Source organism: Pantherophis guttatus, chromosome 1 (genome assembly GCF_059756535.1).
Source record: "Pantherophis guttatus breed Tessera chromosome 1, ASM5975653v1, whole genome shotgun sequence".
In the NCBI taxonomy this organism is placed as follows: Eukaryota; Metazoa; Chordata; class Lepidosauria; order Squamata; family Colubridae; genus Pantherophis; species Pantherophis guttatus.
Genome location: NC_142063.1, coordinates 74380603 through 74407023, shown reverse-complemented (window position 1 = coordinate 74407023; position 26421 = coordinate 74380603). Strand labels below are relative to the sequence as shown.

The window sequence follows — 26421 nt, the reverse complement described above, 5'->3', positions numbered from 1 at the left end:
CCCATAATACAGAAGTGGTTTCAGAATTAATTTGAACCTGAATCCATTTTATGCCATTGTCTTGACTTGCAAAAATAGATAAAAGAAAATAGCTCACAAGGTGAGAAGAATATTCCTCATAGAATTTTATGAAAGATATATGCGTAGTGATCAGTGGCAGTTTTCTTCAAGCCTATTTTGAAACGCTCTCAAAATAACATTTTATTATTATAAGAAAGATACTGTTAAGTTCTTTCAGTGTTAATTCTCATACATATTTTCTTTCATGAAGGAAAAAGTTTTCAGCAGCAAAGAGAAGCAATGAAGCAAACTATAGAAGAGGACAAAGAGCCAGAAAAATCAGGTAAGTGGAAAACTTCAAAAATACTTGTGTTGACAAGCTTAGTGTTTTTCAGTTGTCTTAATAGTTGCATAGATGGATTTACTATCTGGACAATTGATTTGTCTTAAGAAAGGTGATCGGGTTTAATTATCCTCTTTCTTTTAACATCTACCTCAGTGTTTTTCAAATTTGGCAACTTTAAAGTGTGTGGACTTCAACTTTCCGGGCGTGCTGCCATGGGGATTCTGGGAATTGGAAGTCCATATATCAACTTTAACATGGTCTTTCTTAAGTGCAGTTCTTATATGCAATTTTTCTTCACAAGTATTGTTTAGAAAAAACAGCTACAAAGACTGAGTTGAGTAACTGACTGTTTTTTGGTTGCTTTTAGGAAAACTTTGGTGTGCAAAAAAGAACAAAAAGAAACGGAAGAAAGTTTTGTACAATGCCAACAAAAATGATGGTAAGAAAGGGTTTCAACCGACTTCAGGATACTTTTTTCTAAATGAATGAAGTGTTAATGGGATATGGTACAAGTAGTCCTCAACTCGCAGTCACAAATTGGGATCAGAATTTTTGTTGCTAAGCAAAGTGGTTAAGTAAATCGCACCCAATTTTAGGATCTTTTTTGCTACGGTTGTTAAGTGAATCACTTCAGTTTTTAAGTGAATCATGCGATTGTTAAACAAATCCAGCTTCCACCATTGATTTTGCTTGTCAGAAGCTAGCTGGGAAGGTCATAAATGGTGAACCATGACCTCAGGATGCTGAACTGTTTTAAATGAGTACCAGTTGCCAAGTACCCAAATTTTGATGATGTGACCATGGGGATGCTACAGTGGTTGTAAGTGTAAGGATTGGCTGTAAATCATTTTTTTCAATGCCTTTGTAACTTTGAATAGTTGCTTTAATGAATAGTTATAAGTGGAGGACTACCTGTAAAACTTTCCTTCCTCCTTTTTTTAAATCAAAACGTACAATAGTTCTGATAGTTCAGTTGCTTACTTTAAAAATAAATTAGTCATACAGACCCATTTAAAATATTTGAGATATATCTTTTATATATGTTCTCCTGTCTCTTGTCCTTTTTGTTTGGTTTTGTACACATTCATGATTACTACCAAATTGTAACTTATTTGAGAGGTCAGTGTCTCCATAGCAGTTCAGAAATGATTCTGATCTTCAGGAATACAGGTATCCTCAATTTACAACTAACAATTGGGGCTGGAAATTCCATCATTTAGCAGTACAGTCCTTAAGTGAGTCATGCCTCATTTTGTGATCTTTTTGCCTGGTTGTTAAGCAAATACAGCTTCCTCCATTGACTTTGCTTGTCAGAAGCTCCCTAAGAAAGTTGCAAATGGCAGTCATGCAACCCTGAGTTGCTGCAACCATAAAACATACATGCCAAGTTGCTAGGTGCCTGAATTAGATCACATGGCTATGAGGATGCTGTGATGGTCATAAGTGGGAGGGCTGGTCATAAGTCACTTTTATCAATAATGTCATAACTTCCAATGGTCATTAAACAGATGGTTGTAAATTGAAAACTACATGTATGAATATTTCTTTTAATCTGGATCAAAAATTTGGATGGGAAATAGACTTTCTGTTTTGATACTTCATGTAATGAAGAAAGATGCCAAAAAGCATGTGATCACAATTCCACATCTAATATTTTGGATCATTATTTGAGTGAATAATTTTCTTAATCTATTAAAGGCATTTCAGAGTACTTTTATTATTAATTTAAATCTCAACTTTGTCAATCTATATCATGCATGTGTATATATGTGTATATGTATGTATGTCTACATGTGTGTGTCTATATCTGAAGCCACACAATACAGTTTATTAATTACTAATAAAAAGCTTTTTGGGTAGACTGAATGCGACCACATGTTTGTTGGACCCGTGCCCCTCCTGGTTAGTGCTGGCTTCCCGGGAGGTGACGCGAGGCTGGCTCCAGGGGATATAAATGCTTCATTGAGTGAGGGTGTCTTTCCCGCCGCCTTGAAAGAGGCGGTGGTGAGACCTCTCCTCAAGAAGCCTTCCCTGGACCCGGCAATATTGGCTAATTATCGTCCAGTCTCCAACCTTCGCTTTGTTGCGAAGGTTGTTGAGAGTGTGGTGGCACGACAGTTTCCCCGGTACCTGGATGAAACGACGTATCTAGATCCGTTCCAGTCGGGCTTCAGGCCTGGGTACAGCACGGAAACAGCATTGGTCGCGTTGGTGGATGATCTCTGGAGGGCTCGGGACAGAGGTTGTTCCTCTATCCTGGTCCTATTAGATCTCTCAGCGGCTTTTGATACCATCGACCATGGTATCATGCTGCACCGGTTGGAAGGGTTGGGGGTGGGAGGCACCGTATTACGGTGGTTCTCCTCCTTTCTCTCCGACCGGTCGCAGTCTGTGTTGACAGGGGGGCAGAGGTCGACCCCGAGGCCCCTTATATGTGGGGTGCCACAAGGATCGGTCCTCTCGCCCCTTTTGTTCAACATTTATGTGAAGCCGTTGGGCGAGATCATCCGTGGTTTCGGGGTGGAGTACCATCAGTACGCTGACGACACCCAGCTGTACATCTCCACCCCAGACCACCCCAACGATGCCCTTGAAGTGATGTCCCGGTGCCTGGAGGCCGTACGGATCTGGATGGGGAGAAACAAGCTCAGACTCAACCCATCCAAGACCGAGTGGCTGTGGTTTCCGACATCCCGATATAGTCAGCTGGTGCCATCGCTGACTATTGGGGGCGAAGCATTGGCCCCCACGGAGAGGGCTCGCAACTTGGGTGTCCTCCTGGATTCACGGCTGTCTTTAGAAGAGCACTTGACGGCCGTGACCGGGAGGATTTTTCATCAGGTTCACCTGATTCGCCAGTTGCGTCCCTTTCTGGATCGGGACTCGTTACGCACGGTCACTCATGCCCTCGTCACCTCCCGTCTGGACTATTGTAACGCTCTCTACATGGGGCTCCCCTTGAGGAGCACTCGGAGGCTCCAACTGGCGCAGAGTGCGGCCGCGCGGGTGGTGATGGGAGCGACGTGGCGCTCCCATGTAACGCCTCTCCTGCGCGAGCTGCACTGGCTCCCGGTGGTCTTCCGAGTGCGCTTCAAGGTTTTGGTCATCACCTTTAGAGCGCTCCATGGCTTAGGACCTGGTTATCTACGGGACCGCCTGCTACCACCAATAGCCTCCCACCGACCAGTACGCTCCCATAGAGAGGGGCTCCTCCGGGTGCCGTCGGCCAAACAATGTCGACTGGCGGCCCCCAGGGGGAGAGCCTTCTCTGTGGGGGCACCTACTATCTGGAACGAGCTCCCCCCCGAGATACGGAGGATTCCGGACCTGCGTACCTTCCGTCGCACGCTGAAGACGTTCCTATTCCAGCAAGCCGGCCTGACCTAAACTTCTCCTCTTTTAAATGGGAATTTTAAATTTGGTTTTAAATTATTGGGGTTTTAAATATGGTTCAGCCAAATTTATCTAACTTGTTTTATTTCTATTTTAAATTTTGTATTTATATGTTTTATCTCATGGCTGTTCACCGCCCTGAGTCCTTCGGGAGTAGGGCGGTATACAAATTTAATAAAATGAAAATAAAATGAAATGAAAATGAATGTGCGCATTGCAATTTAGTATCAACATTAGCAACTTGTAATATAACACTTCACAATACATGCACCCACATTTATTGCATGTATAACACAAATGTTGCATTGGGTTACTTATATAGGCGTCCTGTTATAATATGCATACTGCTTTCTTGGTCAGTTGACTAGGAAGGCACTATGTATATTATTACATATAGAATATCTGTCTACCTATCATTTTCTTTTTATCATCTATCATATAATTGTAAAAAATAGCTGAGTAGCAGCAAAAGAAATGAGCAAAAGAAATAACTCTTCAAATTATTGTTAAAATTCTAACAGTTCTGATATTTGCAACATAGAATTTATATTTCTCAACCTGTCAGTGCTACAAGAATTATTTTTTTTTACAAAAGAATAAGCTTTTAAAATTTGTACATTTATCCTGGGCCTTCTTTTTGAAGATTATGACAACGAGGAGATTTTGACTTATGAAGAAATGTCACTTTATCACCAGCCAGCAAATAGGAAACGACCTATTGTCCTGATTGGTCCCCAGAACTGTGGTCAAAATGAACTGTGGCAAAGATTAATGAATAATGAAGCTGATCGATTTGCTTCTGCAGTTCCTCGTAAGTTGAAATTGTGGGCATGTCTCTGCTCTATTTCTTAATATGTCACTTTCTAGCTTAGTACACTTGACATATTATGATATTGAGGGAAGATGCTTTAGTCTAATCTTACTTCGTTGGGTATTTGTTATATATGTAATTAATAAACATGAAGTCATCATAAAGAAAAATTTCTCAATCTCATTTACAAAAACTTCATATTACCAATTTAATTATTTCTCATTTTTAAGAATGTATTATTATTCTGTTAAGTTTCAATAATTTCAATTGCATGTGTCATTTTCTGCATCCTGTGTTCAGCAGTGTTCTTAATTCAGCTAGTGTTTGGAAGTGTGCTATATATAGCTGGATATGTGCCATATGTTACATGTAACAATTTTTGTATCCATTTAAAGAATTGTAGTCTTTTGGATATAAAACTAAAAGTTCTTAATTTAGCTCAAGGACACTCGACTGAAAAGTTTTTGCAGCTTTTTTTCATAAAGTCTTGAAAATTGATACATTATAATACTATTTATGTACCTTCTTGCTCAAGATTTATTAAGTCTGCTTACTGGTCTTTTTTAGATACAACACGTAATAGGAGGGACAATGAAGTAGCTGGCAGGGATTATCATTTTGTATCACGGCAAGTATTTGAGACTGATATTACAGCAGGAAAGTTTATTGAGCATGGTGAATTCGAGAAGAATCTGTATGGTACCAGCATAGACTCTGTCCGGCAAGTGATCAATTCTGGAAAGATATGTCTCTTAAATCTTCATACACAGGTAATGACATAGGTTTTGGACTCTAAAGTTTTAAATTTTGTTTGTTTGTTTATGTCCTGCCTATTTTTACAAATAGTTCAAGGTGGAGAACCTATCCAGCGCAGTTTCTTTCTCCTACCCTGTTTCCCACAAAATAAGACATCCCCTGATAATAAGCCCAATTGGGCTTTTGAGCGTATGGCAATAAGGCTTATTTCAGGGTTCAAAAAAATGCAAGGGTCTTATTTTTGGGGAAACACGGTATTTTCCCCACAACAACAACACTGAGGTGGGTTGGACTAAGAGAGAGTGACTGGCTCAAGGTCACCCAGTCGGCTTTCATGGTTAAGGCGGGACAAATTCATACTCTTTTGCTTTCTAAACTGGTGCCTTAAGCATTAGACCAAACAGGCTCTCAGCTTCAGAATATTTTTGATTAAACTTTATTGTACCGCAATGATTGATAACCATGAAATGGTTTCTGTTTTGTTAAGAAATTTAAATATTAGCTGTTAACGCTGCATATTTAAGGCTAATTTGTATTAATAATCAATTTATGTGGCAGTGATGCTGAAAAACGTATAGTTGAACCAGTGGTGGGATTCAAATAATTTAACAATCAGTTCTCTGCCCTAATGACTGGCTGGGTGGTCATGTGACTGGGTGGGCATGGCCAATTTGATTGGTCTCACCCTTAGGAAATTTCTCCTTAGTCCAGCTCACAATAAAATAGCACAATAAAATAGCACTGTTCCAATATTTGGAATGGAATGGAATAACAGAGTTGGAAGGGACCTTGGAGGTCTTCTAGTTCAATCCCCTGCTTAGGCAGGAAACTCTACACCACTTCAGACAAATGGTTGTCTAATCTCTTCTTTAAAACTTCCAGTGTTGGAACATTTACAACTTCTGGAGACAAGTTGTTCTACTGATTAATTGTTCTGTCAGGAAATTTGAGGGGCTCTTACAAAAATGAGGGGGTCAATCTATTTTCCAAAGTACCAAAAGGCACGACAAGAAAAATGGATGGAAACTAACCAAAGAGAGAAGCAACCTAGGACTAAGAAGAAATTTCCTAAGGGTGAGACCAATCAATCAATGGAATAGCTTGCTGTCAGAAGTTGTGGGTGCTCCATCACACACAAGCAACACAGTTACAAGATAATTTGAAATCTTTAGTGTCTAATACTGTAAGCTAACTCTTAAATGCTGAAAATGCAGGTTCAAAATACATAAACATAGAAACAGCATTGCAACTCTATTCCAAATTAATAAAATCAATTCTGCTAATTAGAATGTATATTTAAAAAGACATAAGAACTCTGACAAGAAACTCCTGCTCTGTATTAACATTTTTAAAACTCCTTCCCGGGACTAATCCTGTCAAGAACAAGGAAAGATTCAATCTAGAAATAAGGAGGAATTTTTTGACAGAACAATCAACCAATGGAACAGCTTGCCTTCGGAAGTTGTGGGAGCTTCATCACTGGAAGCTTTCACAAAGAGATTGGACTGCCATTTGTCAAAAATGATATAGGATCTGCTTGGGCAGGGGGTTGGACCAGATGTCCTACAAGATCCCTTCCAACTCTGTTAATCTGTATGATCTGTAAATTTCTATTGTTTCTGTGCTGACTGCATTCCTGCGGTTTTGTTATTGCAACTAAGTATTTGCCTGTTAAGTTCTTGGCTGTCTGCCTGGGCCGGAGCTATTAATTGAAGGGAGAGAGAAGGAGGGGAAAACCTCTCTTGCACTTTAAGCCTAAGTTTTAAAGGGGCTAGAATTTTTCTGCTGAGGAAATGGCTATGTGGTTATTTCTTCTTTTCCTTTTCCCTTCCTTTGGTTAATTAGAAACGAACAGGAACGTCTGAGGTGTGTGTGAACTACTAGAATCGTTAGGCAGGCAGGCAGGCAGCCTTGACTATTCAGCTGGTTTGCAGAACTCCACAAAGAGTTAACAAACAGTTCTCCCAAACCAGTTGAATCCCACCCCTGAGTTGAATACAGTTGCCTTAACTTTCTCTTTAGAGACTACTTTTTGCAACTTTTCACATTCCAGTTCTTATTACCACAGACACTGGAAGTTGTACATCCTTGTAATATGGCTTAACATATTTTTAAATTTTAAATTTTTAATTGGTTTGTCATTTTAAACTGGGGCCAAATTAATATATATTCTTTTAATTGTTCTTAATGTTTGTATTGTATGTTTTTATCTGGCTGTACACCGCCCTGAGTCCCTTGGGAGAAGGTGCGGTATAAAAATTTGAAATAAAAAAAAATAAAAAAAATTAATATAGTTGGTCATACCCCAATACATCTTAGCATACATAATAGTGTACTAGTAAGAAATCTATAAACATTTTTTTTATTTTTTTCAACAGTCAAATTTAAATTAAATTAAATTTAAATTTAAAAAGCAGAGAATGGTCTTATACAATCCTTGAGTTCCTGAAAAAGTCATGTCCAAATCTAGATTTATTATTATAATAATACATTACTTTCTATTATTACACTACTAATATGTTAAAGGTTTTTTTTCATTATATAGCTTTTAATCATATCTGTTGTACTTCTTATGCAACTTTCTGTAAAATGGCAGATTTGTAGATAACATAGGCTAATATTAAGAAGACTAGTCTTGAATTCAGTTGCCCAAATCTAGTTCCTGTTTCCAATTTGTATCATGTTATGACTAATCTTTGATGGTTTCATTTTGTTTGGTATGGGTATTAATAGCACAAATTTGATTTTTACATTTTGATTTTGATTTTTTGATTTTTACATTTTGATTTTGATTTTTAGTCATTGAAGAGTTTACGCAATTCAGACTTGAAACCATATATTATCTTCATTGCACCTCCTTCACAAGAACGGCTTCGTGCATTGCTGGCCAAAGAAGGCAAAACCCCAAAGGTAATACTCATAGGTAATATTTTCAATTGTGTTGCTTACATTTTTGGATAACTCCACTATCATTATATGTTTTCAGTCTTGTTATATTTTCCAGTATCATCCCAATTAACTTTCTTATGGCTGAGTGCCCTTGTCACATTAGTAATGTTTAAAGAGGGAAATTATATAGTTATGTTGTAACCTACTAGTTGAAATTATATAGTTACGCTCTAATCTACTAGCGCTACTAGAATTTTGGTTCTAACTTCATTGATTTCCCTTTTCTGTTAATGATCTTGTGGTTAACATCCAACTCTACTTAACAAAATAATTTCCCCTAATTCTTAAAGTTAGCCTAAATTTGTAGTGACTTCTACTAGGTTAAGGGAGGTAAATTTAATAAAAGCAAGGAGAAAACAAAGATAGACTTCTTTGGACTCCCCCTCACAAACTTCCATTGTTTGTTAAAACTTGTCAGAAATGCTTTGGATTAAAAAGAAAATCAGTAGTTCTTATCCTAACATTTGTCTGTCTTGTATATTGCTTTCTCTTATGCAGCTGAGTTCTGTTTTTTTATAAGGTTATCTGTATGCATGTGAGAGACAGCAAGATAAATATTACTGATATAGGATATTTTTTCCATTTCAATTTCAGCCAGAAGAACTAAGAGAAATCATAGAGAAAACCAGAGAGATGGAGCAAAATAATGGCCATTACTTCGATACAGCGATTGTGAATTCTGATATTGACAAAGCATATCAAGAATTACTTCGTTTAATTAACAAACTTGATACAGAACCTCAGTGGGTTCCATCCTCTTGGCTGCGATGAAAAGAGAACCATGCCAATGAAGAAAAGGTTTTTGCCAATTGCATCCTTTTCATCCTTACTAATTCGTTTAATCCTCAAATCCAACAATGTTGCTGTGATTGTAGAATGTCTGGCTTTCTCTACTTTTAATTAGACACAGTGTGAACAAGCCACATTTTAATTATTTAAATAGGTTTTTCTAACAGTTTCTTTTTGTCTAGAGTTTTGTTCTTCAAGCAAGTATATTTATACAGTCCGTGATCATTACTAATACAGGTTACTTTACACTGGTAACTTAATGATCTAATGAAAATATTGTAGCTCTCAAAAATACCTTTACAAAACATTGGATGGATGAAATAATCAACAAGAAAAAGGAACTAATCTGCACATTTTCTTCTTAATAGTATAAAGGGGCCACTTATATGTTGTCCTTAAGCTTGAATTTTTTAAAATTTAAAATTTAATTTTAATTTTTTTAATTAAACATTCCTTTATCTAATAGCACTGCAATTTTTTAAAAATATGTACAATGTAAATAATCAAACATTTTTTGTCTTTAGATACTTTGTAAATCAGATTGATAGCTTATTAAATAATGAGATTCCACTGAAGATGAATTCTATGTATGAGTCAATATTTGAGATGTGATATTTTTATGGATTTCCCCCCCTTTTGTCTATATCACTTGATTGGGAGCCACTGGTATCCCAAAGAACTATGGAACATTTTAGAAGGGAAGCTATATTTTTATGACAATTCTTATATGGATTTTTTTACAAGGCTTTGCTTCCTTACAATGTAAAATTGTTTTCATAAACAAACAAATGAAAACTAGAGTTGGGAATAGTGAATATTAGCGTATATTCTTGTATTTTTATACCTAGGCACAAGACATCTCATGGCTGTTGGAATTAGTATTAAGTAATCAGGTTATAGCCCTGGTACAGTAACATAATATAGATGTTAGGAACTTGTCTTATCCTTTTTTCTAAAAATCCCTACTGAAAAGGTCCATTGGGTAAATATTGGCGGCTTCTCCAGTAATAGCTGTTTTGGAAATAGATTAGTTTTGTTACTTTATTGTTGATGGCACCCTTGAATGTGAATATTAATAAATGTTTTTCTCAACCATAGCTTTTATTTTTATATACTGTCTTACACTGGAATTACTTCAATGTGTCGTTGAATAGGTGAAGTATTAGCTATTTCTTTATGTTATTTCATTTTTTTCCTCATAATGTATGAAATAGAAAAGAACTTTGCAAGAATAATACTTTTCATTGTTGAACATGCTATATGGCATGTAGCAACTGTGGAAAAACTGGCTTAAGAACTGAAATTGTTCAGTATTATAAGCATCCCTCAGAAAGCAAGAAAAGAAGAAAAAATAAAAAATGGAAATATAAAACAGTTCCCTCCCATTCAAATTCTGTATAGTCTTATATTTATAAACTGATGGTAAAATAATCATTTAGTAATGTGCCTCATCCAGTAAAGCCTTTCAGTAGATAATAAAAATGACATGGAATAATTCCTAAATATGCATCTCCAATAGTCAACTTTGATTAGAATGCATGAGAAAGAAAAGTGGTGTTTTTTCCTCATTTGATTTGTGATAGTTTCCAATCTCATTTGATTTGATGATTCTTACAAGTCACTAAAAAAGGACTACACTTGAGATGTAATGCATCCCAGCTTTTTTCTTTGCTTAAGGGATCAGAAATGCACTATGGCACTGTTTCTCAACCTTAGCAATTTTAAGATGTGTGGACTTCAACTCCCAGAATTCCCCAGCCACCGTCCTGTCCTGTCCTGTCTTGTATATAATTTAGTTTTGTTTATTCTAGTAAACTTGCATTGAACATTTAAAGCATAATTAAGTTTGTAGACCAGGCATACAACTTTGAACATGTATGTCCTGTTCTTTATAACTATTGTTGCAAAAATGACCATATCTCAATACCCTCTGCTAATCTTGAAAATTTTAACAAGGATAGGCTTGGATAAGAAATAATTAGAAAAAGATTAAACTGAGAAGTTGAAAAAGGCAGGGAAACATTTCAGTTTTGTTTCTAAGAATACTTCAAGCAAATGTCTATGAAATCACCCAGAATCAAGCACAATTTAAAGCAAAGTATTAGCATGATAGGATTACATTGTGGATAGTAAAATCTGTATTTGATTTTTTGCAATAGGTGTAACATTTACATGCATGTAGAATTCCAACCTGCAACTTTTTTCACTATCATACTTGAATTCTGCTATAATCCAGGGTGCATTCTGGAGCAATAGATGAATTAATGATATTGATGTGACACAGCAGTGAGTGTATTACATGTTAAGATGCACAAAACAATGAATCCCTTTGTTATGTTTTTGTTGCCCTTTTAATGTCTAAGAATCTAGAGTTTGCTGAACAGAGAATTTACTAAATATTATAAGAAGATGGGTTTTTTAAAAAAACTACAGAAAACATTTACGGTAGTTAAACAGATGCAACAAAGCCAAATAATGGTATTAAGATTGTTAAAATGGTATTTTATAGATCAATCGGTAGTAATAAATCTATTCCTTTATTCTGCTGCTGAAAGCATGCATTTTGAAGTCTTTCAAAATGCATGATGATTAGAAAAAAATAGAGACATTGATTACTATTTAAGTGTTTTGCTATATGCTGAATGAGTGTACTGGATTTTTCTTGGCTATTGAAACAGGAACATTTTTAATCAATAAACATTATTTCATTGGCATGAATGTAACCGTGTCTAATAAGGACAATAAGAGGCTTGTAAGGTAACTGTGACAATGCACCAATGTTGTAAACTGTATGCTAATGTAAACATGTATATTTCCTGACTTCAAGTAAATGTTAACTGTTAATATATTTTTATTTTAGTGGCTTAATACTACAAAATATTGTAATAAAGGTGAGTGTATGGAATTAGTTATAAAAACTGCAATGCAGTCTGTTATGGTGATAAATATCACCAGCATTGTTCCAAATATCCTTCTACCAGTTTGGTGCTTCCAGATATATCTGGGGCTACAGCTCCCAGAATTCCTGGGCAGCATAGCCAAGATAAAGAATGCTGGAATTTGCAGTTATAAGAGATATGGGAAGTGCTTGATTGGTGAAGGCTAATTATGAGGCAGTTTTGCTATTCGGGCTCTGCATGCTTTGGTGACTCCAAATTCCCTTTTGTGACCATAACATCCCTGTTTATTAAAGCGTCTTGACATTTTTAGGGATTCTGGCAAGCCTGAAAAAAAGATTGCCACTGCTTAAAGCAGAGGTCTTCAAATTTGGCAGTTTTAAGACTTGTGGACTTCCACTCCCAGAATTCTCTAACCAGCATAGCTGGCTGGAGAATTCTGGGAGTGGAAGTCCACAAGTCTTAAAGCTGCCAAGTTTGAAGGCCTCTGGCTTAAAGGAATCTGCTTATTAAAAATTAGTGAAACTCTTAAAGCAGAGTTACCTTTTATTCCCATAGAAGCTGGATAAAACTCAGGCCATTTTAAGAAAGAATAGAGGTGCTGTCCTCATACAGGCCTCAAGCACTTTTGAAGTGCAATTACTATACCCTCTCAGCTGTCATTGAATTTATCAGTATACAAAATTATTTCCACTGACATTACCCAGACTTGTTCCAGGGAATCCCCAAATTCTGGAGTGCCCACGGAGTTACCAGTTTTGGAAGAATGTGTGTTCTACCAATGGTATCTCTTCAGCTGGCAGATGGAGTTGGATATTACCCATTGTAGAGATGTGATGGCACTTCCTAAAGCCACAATGTACTATGGAGACAAAAGCCACCTGATTTTTATACTTGCTTGAAGTTCTTTCACTATTCAAGTGCATCAGTCCAATTTACATTTTTTTCCTAATGATTCAATAGGAAACAATCTTGGCACAAGTCATTATCTGTGAGAGTACAATTCAGATCCATCAGATTAGCAAACTTGGGCATGATAACCAATATTCTCTATGCATTGTCCCTCCCCTTGCAGAAAAAGGTAAATTAGTAGAGATTACCTACTACACAGCTGATTCTCAAGGGTAATTTCTTCCATGTTATAAGTTTGCCCAAAAGTATTTAAATAAAAACTCTTAATCCTTGAGTAAGTTTGAGAATATTTTCAACCTGATTTAACAGCTCAGATACAGCTTGTAACAGCCTTATGACAAGTAAGGTACGGACTAAACAAATGAAACTTGAATATTGCGTGTGTTAAATTGTGAAGCTGTTTCACTGTCCTTTGAGAAAGAATTAGCAAATCTCGCACCATTTATTTGCTTACCAAAAATAAAGTTCACTTCTTACTTACTTTGCATAGTTATGTTTTGTATACACAAGAGCCTTATGCTGATTTGTAAATTTGCCTTTAGAGGGGAGGGGAACAGCACGAGTTCACATTTCTATTTGTCCCATGCAATTATTTATTTTCAATCAAGAAATTCTTGTTTCTTAAACTGTTAAATGTTTGTTACCCTTCTTGCATTTTCCTCCACTGCTTCTCTTTTGATATAGATATATTTCACAGACTGCTTACTGGTGTGTATCCAAGAATAAAGCCTAGGCAGAAGAACCATAAAGACAGGAATTTCCACTAGTCAGTCTGATATTAGCACACATACAAATACTCTTCCCTAATTGGGATTTCCGCTAAATGGGAAATCATGACTGTGCTTTCGACTGGTAAGAGACAAGACTACTCAGTTTCACACCTTCAGCTTTCGTTTAACTCCTAATTACCCCTCCTCCCTTTGGAATGCCCCATACCTGCTTACATCTTGTATTCATCAAAAGCAATTGCAAATGCTGCAGCCTGCCACAGGCATCTAGCTGATAATATCTTGAAATTTCTTTCTCTCCAATCTCTGATAGGGAAGGGGCTCAAGAAAAAAGAGATTCTCTACAAAAATCACTTTTTTTTCTTCCCATCTCCCTTGTATAATAGATTGGAGAGAAAGGGATTTCAAGAGAGAACTGTAACAGGCCTCCAATGCAGTCACATTGCTTTCAATGCGTGTAAGAGCAAACAAATTACTTTTTGGCAATCCATTTTTCTCCAATTAATCTGTTCTGCACTGTACTGACTGTAGTGGCGATCACGTCTTTCAATTACTGTTTGAGCTACAAGTCAAGAGCTACATGATGCAGAAGAAGACAACTAGCACCCCATGCAGGCTAAAGCAGCCATTGGTTTCTGGCTGATTTATTTATTTATTTATTAGTCGCATTTTTATGCTGCCCAACTCCCAAGGGACTCTGGGCGGCTAACAACAAAGAATAAAACAATGCGAACAATATCCCATACAAAAGTTTTAAAAGAAAACATTAAAACCCATACACTCAATTGATGAATGAGGGGTGACAATGGCAAACCACCCAAGGGACTTTTAGGACCACACTCTTCAGAATCACTTAAAGGATGTTTGACAAACACCTATAACATTCATTTGGCCATATTTCTTTATTGATTTTACAGTACAATCAACTGAGATACAATTTTGAATGCTTCTTTTTTAGGAAAGAAAAAAACTTAATTCCAAGTTATGAATTTCTGGACTGCTCACTATTCGATCTGTGACCATGAATAAAAATTATTACAAGAATTTGGCAGTACACTGGGAAATCATACTTCTATACCAAAGGAACGAAGACAGATAGGAAATTGAAATGATCCTGCTTCATGCAAGTAATTAAATAGCAATTTTCCACAACAAGGACATTCCCTGAATAGGTCTGGAGTGGAATATTCAAGCTAATACATCAAAGAAAGAACTTCACAAATAAGGTCCACAGAATAGCACAGCTTTTAGATTTCAGTCACAACTTTATATCCATAGCTATTCAAAGAGAAGATCCTCATCTTTTTCTTCTGCAAGCAAATTAGCAGGCTCTTGCACTCCAGCAGCCTTCCATAATTCTTGCAATTTTTCATTCTTCTCTTTCAGTATCTTTTTCTTTTCTTGGATCTTCTTTAATCTGGGAGGCATATGAGATCGACTTTAGTGATTTTGTTATTCATCCTTTTAGAATGGAACTGTAAGTAAAGTACAATATTACCCAAATTCCCCTCCCCATTTATAGAAAGGGAAAAATAACTTTTTTTAAAAAAGAGATGAGTGAACGGCAATGTGGATTCTTATTTATTGTAATGGCCAGGAACACCAAGGGCCCCCAGCAATACATTGAAGGAGGAGGAAAGGAGGTTACACAGGAATCTAATCTCGGGGTTATTTCGCTTGGATCACATGTAAATATTGTTCATATTATCCACCTTAGAAACAATGAAGGTATCCCTTAGTTAATCTGTCTTAGTCTGTTCCAAACAAAGCTTTGATTTACAGTCTGTTTTACTTTACGCAAAATTAACTGAGTAGGAATGATCAATTATTTCTCAAAGGCAGCCAGTTTTCAATGATTAACTCAAAAAGTTTTCAAGAAATAAATACTATAGAAGGCATCACAGCACTGAGAGATGCCATAAGCAGTTTGCTCTGCAGTAATACTTTTTGTATTGTAATACCCAACTGCTTAAAAATCACTTCCCTATATACCATCCAAAGTGCACTAAAATCACTTGGAAAGGCTGTGCTCAGATTTTGGTTCACAATGTAGTTAGGAGTAGGGTCCTCTCATTAATGGCACCCCAATCATGGACCATATGACTAATCCTTTATGTGTCAGAAAAAGAAGTTGACCTTAAAATCTAGTCTCCTGAATTAGCTTTTAAGGTCAAAGTTGCTGGTCCTCTAGCAACTTCAGGTCTCAAGGACACCTAGTAGATGTAGCAACTTCATGACCACAAAGCCTTGCTTTGAAACTAGCCACATCACAGAACACCCTTCAGCCTCCCAGCAAGTGTTATGGTGGTCACTGTGGTGTAATGTCTTAAGATATTGGATGAAGAACGAGGAGACCCAGGTTCAAATCCACCTCGACCATCGGAGCTCAGTTAGTGACTGACCATGTTATTTTCACTCCAAACTACTACACAAGGTTAATTGTTGTCAAAAATTGGAGGGTAAAGATGATAAACTCTGGCTTCTACAGGATTTTTAATGCAGGCATTTTTCATCTTCTACACTTCGCATCAGAAAGCCAAAAATATTTCAAGATTCAAAATACTCAATATCTATCTTGCTGGCTTACCTGTAAAACTCCTCTCGTTCTCGCTCATCCAACTCGGTTATGATGTAAGACAGTGTGCGTTCAATTCTAGGGATAATCACTATATAAAAGGTAGTTGTTACTATCACACACAATTTTAAAAGAAGAACTTGTGTTATGTAGGATCTGAAATCTTAACCAGGTAATTCTCGACTTACGATTAGTCCCTTAACAGTTCAAAGTTATGACAGATTTCAAAAAAGCTACTAATGACCCGTCCTTGAAATTACAACTGCTGCCTCCCATGGTAACTGCATTTCAGGCATTTGGCTCACATTCACAACTGGTTTGCAGTAACCCGTGTTGACGGTATTTTGGCAGTTTCTAGCATTTTTTACCAGTTTCCAGCAAACAATGCCCATTTAGAAGAATGAATTTGCTTAATAATCACAAGATTTACTTATCAAGCACATGATTCACTTAATAACTATGACTATGGTGACTTGTTTTATGGCCATTGTAAAAACAGTTGTAGAATTAAGTCCAGTAACAACCACAAGTTAGGACTGAAATTTTGGCACTCCTTTGTGATTATAAATTGAGGAATACCTGTATGGAAATTCCCTCTCTATTACCAACGTATGTTTTATTTTGTTTTAACAGCATTACAAGCATTTCTTTGCCATTTAGGTGGATACTTTGGAGGGGAATTCAGCCCTTGAGGTCTCTTGGATCCCTCAGCATTCACCAACTTAAAAGTTTTGCATAGCCTAGGACTATGCCTTTGTTTCTCGGGAGTTCAGTCCAGGATGTATCTGAGGATATTCAAAAGACCTTAAGGGATGTCATTCAAGTTACATCAACTTGTTATGTACTGTGTCAGGCAACTGTGAATCTTCTCCATTTCTGATTTAATTTGTTTAGATTGATTTTGTTTTAAAGGGGGTTCATGTCTTCCCCATGATAGCACCTAACAACCACTTTTGTTCCTCTCCCACCCCTGAACTGGTGAGAAATGCTGTGGTTATCCAGGCAGTTCAAACCTAAAAAAAAAGAGAGCCATAGAGAAATGCAGATATTCTGGCAAATGAGAACAGCCATTCATATTTTCAATTGTTAGACATATAGAGGAACAGGATTTTTAGCCCAATGTAACAGAACTTCATCTTAGGCAGCCTTTACACAGGTAAAGCTATAGCACAGGTATTTATATAGCTATATAGGTATCTCAACACCAAAAACTATCAATCCATAGTGCATTAATGGTAGTATGAGACATTATAATTAGAAGCATAACAAAATAGTCATTTGATCCTTCTGCAGTGAGCCATAAATTACTGGCCAGTGTGATACAGGGTAAAGAAAAATGCTGTTTTTCTTGCTGTGAAACAATCGAGTAGGATAGTAAAATAACTTTCAAGTTTCACCAATCAAATGCAATATGCACTTCAGTATTCTACAACATTATAGTATTGTATAGTGATCATGGGCAGGTCAAAGTTTTATTTAAATTGGATATACAAGCCTTTTGGGGGGCACAAGTATAACCCTTGACTTTAATCTCAGAGGAACAAATTCCGTCTTTCCAAAACAAGTAGAACCAGGACAAAGAACAATTAATTGACATGTAATTGAAATTAATGAAATATATTTTAACAAACCTATTCCATATATATGAAATAATTTCTTTCTATTCACATAGAACTATAATTATTAAAGTAATGTTTGCAGGGGCTTTAAGGGACAATTTAAAGTTTTCAAGGATTATTTGTGGTGCAGATCTAGATTGGACACAGTTGCACAGATTTTGGGGACTACAGACTTGGTATAGCCTTAGTAACTATTAAGAAGTAGTACTGAATAGAAAATAAACAAACTGCATCCCAATGTGGCGTCTTGCTTGAAAAGAGAGACAAAAAGAGTTAGATCAGGGGCATTATTGGAAGAAGAAAAACTGAAACATGTCCTGAAGTGGCATGTGAAGAAGCTGGTGTTAGGGAGATGATTTATTTGGATTATGATCCTCCTAATGGCAAATTTGGAAAACCTTCGAACAGTAAAACTCTGATACTACGACATATATCAGGGCGTAACCCCCCCTCCCTTTTTTGAGATGTTAGATTTTTAATTGTCTATGGGTTTTAGTCGGGATTTTAAATTTAGGCCAAAGTTATGTAATTCTTTTAACAAATTTTAAATTTTGTATTGGGATGTTTTTATTTTGGCTGTGCACCACCCTGAGTCCAGTAGGAGAAGGGCGGTATACAAATTTAATAAAATAAATAAAATAAATAACAATGCCTGTCTAATGATTCAGGGGGTGAATCGATACCAATTGTGCAGCAAGCACAGAAATGACCCACAGCTTTCCACATTATCACATTTTACTTACCATGTTCAATAGCATTCACACGCCTGTTTGTTATCTTGATTGCTTCATCCAGAGTAACAAATGAAGTCTATAGAAGCAAATGAGATGGAGTGTAAAATAAGATATTATCATGATTAAAAGTGATAAGATTGGCTTTCAGAAATTTAGCTCCAGACAAACCAAAGGTATATTCCTAAAAAAAAAAACCTGAAAATTCTTTACCAAACAAGGCCAAAATAAACTGGTACAATACCAACATAGTCACTCACCTGGCATTTCACATACAAAGTTGAAAATGATTTGTTTACTGGGGGGGCGTTTGTTTAAATTCATAGGCACATTTCTTTAAATTGAAGTACAGATATCAAATGACATCATACACAGCCCCTCCGTTCCCAAAAGTCCTTACCATCTAAATGGTGCAGAAGTGTGTGCTTAAAACATTTGCCCAATCCAATCTTCCAATCCTTATGAGCCTTCAACCAGAATGACCAGGGAGTCAGATTATGAGAAATGTAGTTTAAAACATCAAAAAAGAAGCTAGTTTGCCTATTCATCTGTAGTCCATAACTTTACAAAGGCTTGATTATACAATGTGGAGCTCTACTCAAATATGCATACAGAATGGTCTATAGAGTGCTCTTAAGAGATCTCAGGAAGAGTCTATGCATCCACAAAATAGATAGAAGTTACAGGCTTGTTTCAAAGACAAGGCAATATAGCAGGAAGCCAGATACAACAAATTTGTAATTTGTGCAATGAACTATCCTGGGCAGGGCAAAGCCAGAGGAAACTCTGGTGGAGGTCTGTAGAGGTCCTGATGTGCAAATCGTCCGTCTGACTTGGGTATAGGGGCGACAGACTAATTGAACCATCTACCCTAGTAGCTGGTTCCCTCCAAAGTTTCCCTCAGGATAGCTGCCGCTCACAGGAGACTGCAGACGGAAGCCCGGGGGTGCAGTGAAGGTGAGGGCCGGCGCGCTGGCCAAGGTGGGAACCCGCCCTGTTGGGGAGATGGAGTGTGAGCACACATGCTAGCACCCGAAAGATGGTGAGCTATGTGCAATGGTCAGATACGCAATGTTTTGAAAATCAAGCCTAAATGTTGCAATCTCTTTCTCTCATTAAATTAAAGCCATTTACTATTACCAGCACCAATGAAATTCCCAACCAGCAACATTAAAACATTGCCATTTTAGCTGGGATATTGCACGTGGCTTCTTTTGTCATTTAACTTGGAAAGAACTGCTGCTTGATATACTTGAAAATATTAAATAAGGCCCTAATGAAAATAGTTGGCAGTACTATAATCCCTTGAATGATCATCCACCAAGTGAAGATTTCAAGTGTCTTTTTGACAGCATTCTGTCTCCACCTACCTGAAGAGAAGCTAGTTCTACAAGGAGTTCTACTGCTTTGGCATAGTTCCTTTTCAGCTTGGCCAGCTGTTCACCGCCTCTGGCTAAACCAGTCAACTCATAACCTAAATAATACATTTAGATGATTAGTTTCAATAAACTTTTAAGCCAAAAGAAGACATTAGAGAAAGAGATTAATTATTTGGGGTGGGGGAGTGCCAACTGACCCATCTTCCTTGCTAGCAATAATATAAGAATAAATTTAGTAATCCATTCTTACTAAAGAATTCTTACTAAATTCTAATAAATTTAGAATTTGGTAAGCAAGTGGCATAAAAGCTATGGTAATTAAATAAGTGAATTATAATCAAATAAAGTTTGTATTGACTCTTCTGGGAAATTATCAATACTCAGGATTATAACTAAAAAGTATGGATGCTTCAAGAGATGATCAGAAAGTCTCAAATATCTCTTTATTTCCTTTCATTTGTTTACCTTCCTCCAGCATTTAAAATCTCCTTGGTTATGTAAAAACTAAATAAACTTTTTCCTTACAAAGAAATTTGTAAAACCTTGGATAATTGTTATTTAGTAAGCTATGTCATAAGAATCAGAAATTTTAAGTACAGCTTATTGATACACTTAACACTTACACTAAATTAAAAAAAATACAAACTTACTATCCCCTCCTTCTTGGTAATGCTCAAAAACTGGCAATGTCACACCTGTAAGAAGCCATACAACAGATTGTAAAAATTACACAATTCCCAACTTCCATTCCAGTCATCATCCAGTTCTCTCTAGTGAGTCCAAACTGAATTCCAAGCCACCATTTTTAATTGTGCTTAAAATAATTGGACATCTTGATCCAGGACACGGTTTCTTAGCCTCAGCACTTTGAAGATGTGTGGACTTCAACTTCAGTCCCGATTGGAGAATTCTTGTCCACAAATCCTCAAGGCATCAAGATTGAGAAACAGTCTTCTATATGACTCACCTGCTACATTGTCTCTTTTAGCTCTGATCTTGACTTGAGCTTTGTTCACATTCTGAATCACAGTAGTACTGCAGGAAAAAAAAGGAATTTTAATTTGCATATCTACACAACAGATTTCCCTAAAGGTGCATGAAAATTATTTTCTAAAAGATTTTCACCATATTATATCAGTTTTAACTAACAAAACCACCAACATATAGACTTTAAAAACAGAGAACTTAATACTAGCATATCTGACAAAAATTCATATCTTATTACTCAATGATTATTTCTTACTGATGAAGCTAATTCACATAAAATCTAGAAAAGATCAACAACTTCAAGTGTAGCTTTTTCAGATATTAAAAACCAAATTGATGGTAAAAACTGCAGAAATGTTTAAGGATTTGGTGGTATTTTTTATAACAAAAATGACAGAATAATCTAACCTGTAAAATCAACACACTTCATAAAGCTCTCAACCATGAGAATGAAATATGGTCCCAGAGCCATGGAACTCCTGCTAATGTTCCTACGGCTCAGCAGGAAACAGAACACTATTTCCAATCACCATTAATAGCCAGGAATCAAATAACTGATCCTTGACATCAATTATTTCCTGCTGTTAACAGGCAATCTGCAGTAGTACAGTGGAAGCTGGGAATAAGGTGAGAAAATATGATATATATATATATATATATATATATATATATAATCTTAAGCAGCATTTGTGTATGAACATTTGAATACATAAACATACTGCATGTAGGAAATCTGAATCATAATCTGGAAAACTGCAGCCCCAGGAGTAAAAGTTGCCCACCTTGTTGGAAAAGAGCCACAAAAAACTCAGTATCCTATTCTGCTAGCCAATACTTTTCACAAATTCAAATTCCTCACTGTTTTTCTTTTTCCCTGTTTATCTTAAATCCTATTCTGAAATAAACCATCTTATGAGTATGCCTATTTCATTCTTTCTTATAGCATCTGCTACAGAATGTTCTTCTCCCTCATAATTTCATTTACAAAAGCCAAAGTTCACTGATTCATTTTTCAAGATAGGGCTGGCATCCCAAAGGTGCTTTTTGAAGAGGCAATTGGACTTTGTGGTTTTTCTTTGAAGACCTTTTGCTTTCTCATTTCTCTGAGAAACTAACCTTCAAAGAAAAATCAGAAAGTCCAGCTGCCTCCTGAAAAAACACTTTTGGACAACCATGACCTGGATAACTGAGACTCTCCAAAGGCATAGGGCTGGCATCTCCCATGAACTTCCTTCGCCCAAGTTTATTAGTTTCACCTAAAATCTCCAGCTGTGAACTTTGCTTCAGCAAGGGAAAAAGCAGCTTCTCTCATCACTTCACCCATCAACATCTTAGTCTGCAAACATAACAGAAAAGAAGAGCTTGTGAACTCAACATAAAAAGTACAGACAATAATAAATGTTAGAACAAAAACTGTTCAATAATATTAAGTTTAAGAATAAAGCAAAACAAAACTCCTTACCTCAATAATTTTCTTCAAGATCTGCCGGAATCGTAAAGTCAATGCATCTGATTTTTTTTTCAAGAGGTTGCGACCAGTCTGGGCTCCTTTCAAACGGGCTTTCATTATAGTCTGAGCCCTATCGAAATCAGAAAAAGTGAGACTTTTTATTCTATCACTTGAGATAGATGTTTCTGAAAATAAACCGCAATCTTCTTTAGCACATAGAGATTGAGGGTGCATTTAGAACACAGGGCAGGGGGCAGCATTCTTTGCTTAAAACAAATACGCTATTAAATATAACTGGGTAAGCAAGAATGGAATTGCAGTCTTAATCTACAATCCCAAAATATTTACAAGGGAATAAACTCCAAATTAGCAATGATGGAAAATTCTTTTATAAGGCGGCTTTTAAAAAGTTAGAAATGCTGACAGGAGAATTTTCAGAATAAGAAGCATCTTGCAAATAAGTTTCTCAGTAAAGATATATTTGGTATTATTTCTTTACCATCATTCAAAGTAAGACAAATAAGAACTAAATCATTTATAATTCAAGAAACTAAGAATGGCAATATAACGCATGGTAAAATTTGTTCTTGGAAATTAGTATATAATAAGTCACATGGAACATCTGAGCTTCCACACTTCCCCAATCGCCTAGAGGTTAGATACTACTGGTTTTCCACATGCTTCAAGTTTCCAATGAATTCAAACTATCACCAGTTTACCAATTGTCTGCACCTAAATCTACTGAATGAAGGAAAAATAATTATGGTGGTACGCTAACAGTAAACTATAAATGGGTGGGCATAAGTACTGTCCAAGGAGAATTAATGTAGTTTCTTTTAAGAATTTTAATAAATTGAAAGCAAGTTCAAGAACAGAAGTGTACCTTTTAAAAGAAGGCAAAATAGAGATTTCATATTCTTGTACCAGCTAGTTTTTGCCACTGCCTACTTAGCAGACTGATTCACTTACTAGCTAGAACAAGATCTTGTGTGTGCATTTCAACACCATTCTGTTTGCTGTCAACAGTGTCATCCACTAGTCTATTCTATAAATGTACTGTAAGTGTGGCTGATCTATGCAAGATTTATGCCAATAGGAATATTTACTTATAGACATGACTCAGAACTGATCGTATACATTTATTGTCTTCTCCACAAGAAGTAAAAAGCAAAAATGTTTTTATAATTCATCTCTCTTTTAATTATGGAGTTGGGCAGTGAAGAAATAAATAATAGTAACATTTTCTACTGGACATTATATTTGAAGTAACGTATATGCAATACTTCTTTTTCTAAATAATGATAAAATATTATTACTGAAAACTTAAAATGTTTACTAAACAGATACTTAACACAGCATATAGGAAGTAAAAATCTTGAAAGATCAAAGTTCCATTAAGAAATAGATATGATTCTACTATAGGCGCACTAACAAGATTATAACCAATAGAAATATTGAAAGATTACCTAAATATCTGACTCTGAGTCATCTAATTGGGTGGACAGTATAATACAAAAAATGGGAGAATATTCAATAATACTGATTATATAAATACCCTTAAGAAGCAGAGTTAAGAACAGAAGCAAATCTGATCAGTTAGCAATTCCAACATGATTATTAAAAGACATTTATAGTTTAGGAAAGTTTGAAGTTAGTATTCAACCACTGTATTTAAAGTTAAGCACAACTGAACCCGTTAAAATCAATAGGATTATACATACCAAGATATATAAAAGATCATATTGCAAGGCCTCAGTGCTCACTTACTCTATTTGGGTATAGGCAAGAATAAAATTTCTAAAACACGACAGAATTGGACTACATGAAATCTCTCCCAAAATAGCTGTCAAATCCTTTTTGCATGCATTAGAAATAGAAGAAATGCAATCTGTAAACATAATTTGTGAACTTTATTTTTAGATACACTGGGTTAACCATCACCTTGAAATAATGATGAAGGGAGACACAACTACAAACCCTATAGCATTAGGGTTTGTTTGTTTTTTTAACTTCAGAATTACTCTAATCCTGCCTACTATTATGGACAGATTTTAGAGTAACTACTTTTGAGATTTTTCTACCCCATGCCAACCCTTTCTGGCAAGGACATTTTTTATTCTTATATCCCACACATTAGAAAGGAAGTAAGGCTGAATTCTGTCCTTTCAACAAACGCCCTTGCCATGAAATGTTCACATTCAATGACAATCCTGTTCCATACAAAGTCATCTATCTGCACGATTATACGACAAAGCATTTATTCTTATGACAACACGATGCATGTATTTTTCACTTCTTCATTTTCTTTAGCCTATTCCGCTTGCTCCTAACTTGAGGGGTGGGGGAAGAGAAGCGTTGGGGAGGGCTACGAGAAATATTCTTATTTTATTTTAGTTATTTTTATTTGTCAAGTGTGTATTAGATAACAGATATAAGTATAAACATAATTTGAATACATGAAGAGTAAAAGGAATATTAGGACAGGGTTGGTAGGCATGCTGGTGTGCTTATGCACGCCCCTTACAGACCTCTTAGTTTACAGTAGACAGCCTAAGGTTAAGGTTTTGGGACTTTGGGGAAGAAACTTCCAAGGACTCTCCAAAGATCACCATTTACCCTCTTTCTGCAGAGGCCGAAAAGATCTCCCCACAGTCCCCAATAGCTATGCTGGAGTTTTGATGCAGGACAAAAATGTAGGTTGCATGTCTTATTCTTCACATAGACATACCCCAACCAGTGGTGGGTTTCAAATTTTTTTACTACCGGTTCTGTAGGTGTGGCATGGCTTGATGGGCATGGCTTGGTGGGCATAGCAGGGGAAGGATACTGTAAAATCTCCATTCCCTCCCCAATCCAGGGGAAGGTTACTGCAAAATCCCCATTTTCTCCCAATCAGCTGAGATTTGGGAGGCAGAGAATAGATGGGGGCGGAGACAGTCAGGATTTTTACTACCGGTTCTCCGAACTACTCAAAATTTCCGCTACCGGTTCTCCAGAACTGGTCAGAACCTGCCGAAACCCACCTCTGACCCCAACTCACTTTTATTTAGGTCAGCCTTAAATAGTCCAAACGAATTGCCACCCGGCGGGTTTTGGTAACCAAAGCATAGCGAACCCAGCCATCTCCTTCTGCAAATTCTCTTCCCTACGACTGGCAGGCAGAAAACAGAGCAGCCTCCCCCCACCCCCAACAACTGGGGGAAAGCGGGGAATTCGGGAAAACTGAGGCTGAGCTGAAGAATTAAGAATAAAAGCCCGCTGCCCTGCGACACCACCACCATCATCCCCCAAGTCCATCCTCCTCCAGGGCGACCGGGCAGAAGAAGAGGGCAACTCACATCCGCGAAGGGAAGACTTCGATCCTGTCCTTGCCCGACATCCTGCCAAGATCGATCGATCGACCGACCGAGAACGGTACTTCCTCTCCCTCGGAGCACCAGCACGATCACGTGACTCCCTCTGGTTACCAAGGGCACCAAGAGCTCCAGTTAGGCCCCGCCCCTTTCTCCCCGTTGTCCTTGTGCGCGCGCCGCCACGCGGCGTACGGTTGACGCGAAGGGACCCCCCCCGTCAGAAACATAGAGCTAAAAAAAAAAAAAAAAAGGAAGAACGAACTTTATTAGGCAGGCGAGAATAAGGCAATGGGTCGGCGACGCGTTCGTTGGAATTTCAGGGAGAAAAAAACGGGAAACAAGACGACTTTCTGATTCCAGGGCAAGTCAAGCTGCAGAAAAGCCGCTGCGGGCTGCATGGAGGAAGAGCAGAGCTCCTCCTTCTTAAACCCTCAATGACTATGAGAAGAAGCCGCCTTTTCCCTATCAAGCGGCAGACGTGAAAGTAGTTGCGTGGATCTGGAATTCGGGGGAAGCTGCCGACTTTTGAATTGTTTCAATTAAAATTGCTCAGCGTGGATTAATGCCAAAATACTGGCTTTTTTAAAAGGTAGACATTCGTATTATAATCTCAAAAGGCCGGTAAGGTTGGCCGTCTTCGGCCAGCAATTGGTTGATCTTGAGAAAGAGCGATTTAACATGAGGAAACTCAGCATTCTAGGCAAGACCGGAAGTCGTATATCCCCTAGACCTCCACTTCCGCTGTC

General features: G+C 37.0%; 2 protein-coding genes across 5 annotated transcripts in view; one reads left to right on the top strand and one right to left on the bottom strand.

Moving 5' to 3' along the window:
* PALS1 (protein associated with LIN7 1, MAGUK p55 family member) overlaps positions 1 to 10141 on the top strand; it is a 50357-nt gene extending 40216 nt beyond the window's left edge. For 3 of the 4 annotated variants that reach the window (XM_034417590.3, XM_034417592.3, XM_087882632.1), the window contains exons 9-14: positions 272 to 343; positions 714 to 785; positions 4383 to 4550; positions 5118 to 5320; positions 8106 to 8216; positions 8850 to 10141. In XM_034417590.3, the coding sequence (XP_034273481.2) occupies positions 272 to 343; positions 714 to 785; positions 4383 to 4550; positions 5118 to 5320; positions 8106 to 8216; positions 8850 to 9026 (803 nt within the window). In that variant the 3' untranslated portion in view covers positions 9027 to 10141. Of the gene's footprint in view, positions 1 to 271; positions 344 to 713; positions 786 to 4382; positions 4551 to 5117; positions 5321 to 8105; positions 8230 to 8849 lie in introns of all 4 variants that reach the window. The other variant, XM_034417593.3, reaches the window with a different exon arrangement.
* A 4323-nt stretch (positions 10142 to 14464) lies between these two features.
* ATP6V1D (ATPase H+ transporting V1 subunit D) lies at positions 14465 to 26409 on the bottom strand. Its single transcript, XM_034417599.3, has 9 exons — positions 25661 to 26409; positions 22335 to 22452; positions 22129 to 22208; positions 20853 to 20920; positions 20536 to 20580; positions 19877 to 19980; positions 18519 to 18585; positions 16169 to 16247; positions 14465 to 14998 (listed from the first exon to the last, which is right to left on the bottom strand). Exons 1-9 carry the CDS (start codon positions 25699 to 25701, stop codon positions 14860 to 14862), a joined length of 741 nt encoding a protein of 246 aa, XP_034273490.1. The 5' UTR covers positions 25702 to 26409; the 3' UTR covers positions 14465 to 14859.
* Between the last annotated feature and the right edge of the window lie 12 nt (positions 26410 to 26421).